Below are 6000 nucleotides of genomic sequence, written 5' to 3' on the forward strand. Positions count from 1 at the left end.
ATGCAGAACAAGCCAGGTGGAAGAGGGAAGGGTTACAGGGTAGAGAGCGGCAAATGAAAGCAGGATGTGGGAAGACGGGGAGCATGAACAGTCGCTTTAGTGCAGAGGCCTCTTTTTAGCTTTTTTTTTTTTTTTTGGCTGCGCCTTAGGGCATGTGGTATCTTAGTTCCCCGACGGCCAAACCCGTGCCCCCTGCATTGTGAGCACAGCGTCTTAACCACTGGACAGCCAGGGAAGTCCCAGAGCCTCTTTTGACAGCAAATTAAGGACCCCAGCCAGAACCGTAAGACTTAACTTTGGCAAAGAAGTGAAAATCGGGAGGTCTGAGTTCTGGTTCCTACGCTGCTGCCTCAAGCCCTTCCGTCCCTCCTCTCTAAATGAGGGAGTTGAGGACTCACTTCCAAGGTCTCTTCAGTCAGTGTCTTCCGCTACATCACCCTGCAATTTCTCTACTTATATAAAAGCCATAGGCTTTCAGCTGGCTACCAGGGACAAAAAACCAACGTGAAGTCAGAATATTGGAAACTGGGGCTGACTCTCAGATTCCAAGACCTAAAAAATTAAGTCATTAGCTGAAGGGCTTACCTAAGACACCACCCAGAGAATATGTAAATTACACACTGGTCTGTACAAAGGAGTCTGCATTTTAAAAGCCCTCTAGGGATCTCACTGACACCTCCCCTCCCCTACACTTTGCCCAAAAATACAGAGCAAAAGGAGGGTCTTTTAAGGAAGAGGATTTCAGTAACAGCAAGACAGAATGAACCTAGCTGATAAACTTAAACACAATGAACCTAGCCGATAACTTAACGTAAAGATAAACTTAACAGATAAACCTACTACATTCTTTTCTGTAGCCTGAATAGGAATTAAGACTAGGGGAAGGTCCTCCATGTAGAGTTTGTCTACACAATGGATATTTTCTAAGCATTGCTAGGAAATGGGTGTAAACTGTAGGAACATAGCAGGGAAATGTAAGGTTTGGGGGAGGTGCATCTTGCAGGATCCTGCAAACAATAGTCACTCACTAACTCCCTTCCTCTCCCTTCCCAGTGAGAACAAGTAGCTTTAAAGGCCTGATTCTGCGTTTAAGAAGTCCTCGCGTTCTGGAGGAAAAATTTATGAACCATCACAAGTTACCAAATGGATACTTGGGGCTGAAAACATGATCTACCTCATCTGATAACCTCAGCAATTCCTACTCTTAAAAAAAACCTACTCTCCCCCAGCCCAAAAAAGAAAAAGGAATGCTTTGTCTGCAACCAGGGAGTAAAGATAAAAGAGTAGAATCCCCTATATAGGATTCTAACTTGTTCTGCACTTCTCAACAGAAGTCTACGCATGTCTTCGTGAAAGGTGACAGGCTTTGAAAACCCAGGCAGACCACACGTTGCCGAGTTAGAGAACAGAATAGCGTATTTCGCAAGAAGGCCGCGGTTTAATTGCTCAGGGTTTACAAACATTTCGCAATTTGCCATTACATTTTCAGTGGAAGTGCCAGGATTTAAGTATGCATGACGCAACTGTCCAAGTGGTAGCTTTGGCATAAGCAGAATTTATTAAAGTCTTCATAATGCGCCCCATTATAGGCGGGGCATGAGTCTTTACAGAACTGTATTTTGAAGTGGCTCCTGCATTTAAGAGTACATACTTTTTTCCTTTTTCACTCAATAAAAGCATATTCTCAGCACCCAGTAAGTCCCAAGCCCTGCAGGTAGAAGAATGAGTGAAATACAGACCATGCCCTCCAGGCCCTCACATCAATAGTTTGTAAACTCATTTTCTCTTAACTCTCTATTTACATATTCACTTGTTAGCATTTTATTCATTCCAACACACTCAAACATTTTCAGGCCATAAGTTATACTATTACTTCTCTAAATAAGCGTTTTGTTAGCAATTATATAAAAGCAACTGATTGGTGCTGAACTGGGCAGGACTGAATTAATTTAAATGTAAAATGTGTCCCAATGAATTCAAACAACCATCCTGTATTTACCGAGATCAATGCCTCTGGGGCAACACTCTCCCCCCTCCCCGGGTTAGAACCAACAAAATCCAAGGGGGAAGGGATGCCGAGGGCTTCTTGCTGTACTGCACCTTCGGGAAAGAGGGGCTGTGCTCATTCATTTAAAAAAAGTTTTAACCTAATAAGCTTTGAAGTTTACACTAAGAAGATTCTAAAAAATAAAGTAGCAACTGTGCCTGAAATCTGCTAAGTATGATGTCTGGATGTATAATTCCCCTACTACTTCTACTCTCCTAATCTTCCAAATAGCATTTGCCTAAAATGACTGGATGTCATTACATTTCTACCAAGTTGATCTGGGATAGTTAACTATGGAGCATCACGGCATCAGGCTCTTGACTGGTGGAGGTCAGAGAACTGGGGTGCAGTCTGACATTGCCACTAACAATGTATATGTGCCAGGGATCAAGTCACTTCAACCTGTCTAGGCTGATAGATGATTGCAAAATGCCGTATTTTAAATACAAAATGAAGGAAATGGTGTCTTTTATCTCCGTAGGAACAGAGAAAGTCAGCTGTCAGTTTCGTGTCTTGATACATTCTTCCGAAGATACAGTTTCTTATAAACACTTGGACGGCAGCTTTCTAAAAGCAGAATAAAGATCCTTTTCCCCTGGTGACTTCTTACAGGCACGTACAAAGGACAGCAGGTAATCTATGTCCTCTTTGTCTGCTTTTTCACTAAGGAACAATCTTGATGCCCAAGACTTAAAGCAAAATAAGACCTTATAAAAGATGGGAAAACACGGGTGAACACTACCTGTTTGGGACAATCTTTACTGTCCTGTAAATCTTTACTGTCCTTTACTGTCCTGTCCCTGTTTGGGACAGTCTTTCAGCCTCACACCGAACTATTAGCTCTGTAAGAAGCACATATTTTCTTTTCTCCTGCATCTGCCTTTTGAATAACAGGTTTGGGCTTCTTGAGCCCCACCCCATCTTCTAACTCAGCCAAAGAACACTCTGCTACAACTGACCCAACAGCGCTGGAATCTGCCAGGGAAGGGAAAGCAAATCTTCAGAAAGTGGTCCATGGCACCCCGGCCCCCAAACGACCCTGAGCCCACACTTCAGTTCAAGTGAGCATCTCTAACCCTTCCCTCCCCAGCCCATACCCTAGTAAGGGATGCAATGTGATGTCATCAAGCCAATTTTCTCAGTGCCTGAAAATTTACAGAGTGAGACCTGAGCAAGAAATAACAAGATAAGCTTCCTGCTTGATAAACTTAAAAAACAATCTATCACCACAACTTTTATATATGTTCATCGGGTTTTCTGGAATTTCACTGAAGGCCCATATTCATCAGTAATGTTCAGAAAATGCAAAAAGCGTTTAACTTAAAATTTTTTTAAATATATATTTTTTAAACATTGGAGAGTCCTTCTGAGATGGCCCACACTCTGTCTATCGAGTGTGTATCTCCCTGAATAAATCTGCTTTCAAAAAATAAATTAATTAAAATAAAATATCGGAGAGTGAGACGAGCAGATAGAAATCTTTGACCAACCTTCCCTGGCTCTCTACACAGGAATAATCATAAATACCAAAGGACACCTGAAAATGGAATAACTGGGACTTTAGGATGTCTGGAAAGTTGAGACACAAGATCATTTGCAAGAAAAAACAATAGAAAGAGAGCTATTATTTATTAAGCACCTACTATGTATCAGTATGGCGCACTAGCTATATATCAGCTTAGCTAAATCTCAGAAAACCTAAGAAGCAAATCTTTGCTTCACTTTTCAGGGGATGAAATAGAAGGTCAGTGGAGCTGGGTACCTTGGCCAAGATCATGCAGTCAGTCAATGGGAGGGCTGGTATTTGAATCCAGGCTAACTCACTCCAAAGTCCAAGAGCTTAATTACGGTGCTAAAAATGGTTTCATCATTACCAAAGAAGAGTTTTCTATAAACTACACCTCCTCCTATTTAAAAAAAAAAAACTCCAAGTAAATCTAGAGCCTCTTCCAATGATCTACACAACTCCCAATTCTGAATCTTTCCATTGAAATTGACTTTTTAATGTGTGGAGTAAGATGTCTGACTGTAAGAACCCCACCCATCTGATTCCAGTCTACCTGCCTACCTATAGCTCCACCAAAGCAAATCTACTAATTCCTCAAGGCACTGAACCCTGAACAAGTTAAAGCTTCATCCTCCATGCCTAAAAACTATTTTTCAGAAATTATGCCAAACCCATGGGCGGGTTTAGTTACTGGACATTCCAAAATGCATGACAATACAGATTTAGAAAAATAAGTCTTATTGTTTTTAGTCCCAAACACATAACAACAAATATCCTGTAATTCTACAAGTTGAAAAACTGCAAACAAAGTAAACTTTCTGTGGTTCTGAGTAAGGAGATAATTGTTTTCCTCTCCTGGTCAGACAACACATGGTGAAGAGATAAACATCAGTAACATCAGCCTCTTCCCAAATCCGACTGTGAAAGCACATCAGCCAAACAGTATTTATTTACATCTATTCTTTGAAGGACTCTGTCTTTTCCACACCAACTTCTCAGCAGGTGTCTCAGATTAAACTGTGGAATATCATACCCGATTGTTTAAAAAACATATCTTTGATGTGATCTGTGGCTGGTTATCTTTTTAATTAGGGTTTGAAATCCTAAACCGTGTGTATTTAACCCCCTAAGAGCTAGAGCCGGAGAAGGACGACCCCAAGGAGTGGGCTTGTCGAGTCTGCGAGCGCGAAGGGAGCGCCGGGGCGCCGGGGGACTGCCTGGTCCCGGGTCCCGCGACCCGCCATCCCCGCGCCTCCGCTTCTCCAGGTAACTCACCAGGATGCCCATCACGTCGGTCCAGAGCCGGGAGAACGCCTCGGACAGACCAGCGCCCGCCTCAGGCTCCGGCGCGGGCTCGGCTTCGGGCTCGGGCGCCGCGCCGGCGGCTCCCGCGTCCTCCTCCATGGCCGGGTCCCCGGGGCGCCCTGGCCCCGCAGCCGTGCGCGCCCGGTCCCCGGCGCCGGTCCCCGCCCGCCGCGTCACCACCGAGCCGCGCCTCCGCGCCGCATCCCCCGCGGCCCCGGCCTCCGACCCGGCGGGGGACCCCGGCAGGCGCCCGCACCTCGGCTTTCGGTGGCGACGGGCCGCGCGGCTGACAGGTCCAGAAACTTTCCCAGCCCGGCTCGGCTCGGCTCGGCTCGGCTCGGCAACCCGGTAGCAGGAGGCAAAGTTCGCACCACCGAGTTTTACGGCGGGGAATTCTGGCAGCCCAGAAGCAATGCAACCCGCTGCAAAGGCGTCTCTTCCTGTGACGGGGACCGACTAACTAGGCACGAGACTCATTTCTTCCAGCAAGTCTGGGCAGGGCCCCGCGGGGTGACCGCGGCGCCTCTGGAACTTGGAGGGTACTTCCCGGGCCCCCTCTCTTCAAAATGAGCTCTTCCAGCTCCACATGACTCTCTCCCCTTGATGCTAAAGAAAGCGTTTAGCAACAAAAGGTGCTCTGATGTCAGGCTCTTTGCATGGAAATGAGCCACAGACAGGAGAACAAATCGCCTGTTGAAAGAGCGGCCGCGCTGCTGTCTCCCGCCTGCACAAGTTTCCAATCACGCTATTCACTGAAACAGTTTTGGTCACAGAAACTCGAGAAAGTTAATCTTTAAGCTGCTCCTGCCGAAGGAGTTCCCAAGTAGTGTAGTTACCCCGCACACCTCGCCCCTCCTGAAGTCAAGCGACCTCAGGAATTACAGCTCTGCCTCTGGCAGCCGAGACTGGGAAAAACAAGTGTGAAAGCTTGGGCACGAGCCATTGTTTGTATCGTGTTTATTACAAGGGGGGACATTTTGGTTCCTGGGCGCCCACAATGCCATGCATTGCTAGGAGTGGCAGCTATTTAGGGGGAACGCGCTTTGGGTTTTCATGGTTCCTTTACAGTAAGGGCATAGGGAAGGGCCTTTTTCAAAAGGAAATGTTATGGTTGTAGCCATTAAGCCAACACACCTGGGGC

At 45.9% G+C, this 6000-nt stretch overlaps 1 protein-coding gene across 2 annotated transcripts in view; it reads right to left on the reverse strand.

The window, feature by feature from the left end:
* The window catches only part of SASH1 (SAM and SH3 domain containing 1), a 186390-nt gene extending 180868 nt beyond the window's left edge, over window positions 1-5522 (reverse strand). Inside the window, exon 1 of one of the 2 annotated variants that reach the window (XM_061206866.1) lies at window positions 4830-5522. In XM_061206866.1, coding sequence (XP_061062849.1) covers window positions 4830-4958 — 129 coding nt within the window. In that variant the 5' untranslated portion in view covers window positions 4959-5522. The remainder of the gene's footprint in view (window positions 1-4829) is intronic. The other variant, XM_061206867.1, reaches the window with a different exon arrangement.
* Between the last annotated feature and the right edge of the window lie 478 nt (window positions 5523-6000).

The sequence above is a fragment of the Eubalaena glacialis genome, chromosome 12 (assembly GCF_028564815.1).
Source record: "Eubalaena glacialis isolate mEubGla1 chromosome 12, mEubGla1.1.hap2.+ XY, whole genome shotgun sequence".
Taxonomy (NCBI): domain Eukaryota; kingdom Metazoa; phylum Chordata; class Mammalia; order Artiodactyla; family Balaenidae; genus Eubalaena; species Eubalaena glacialis.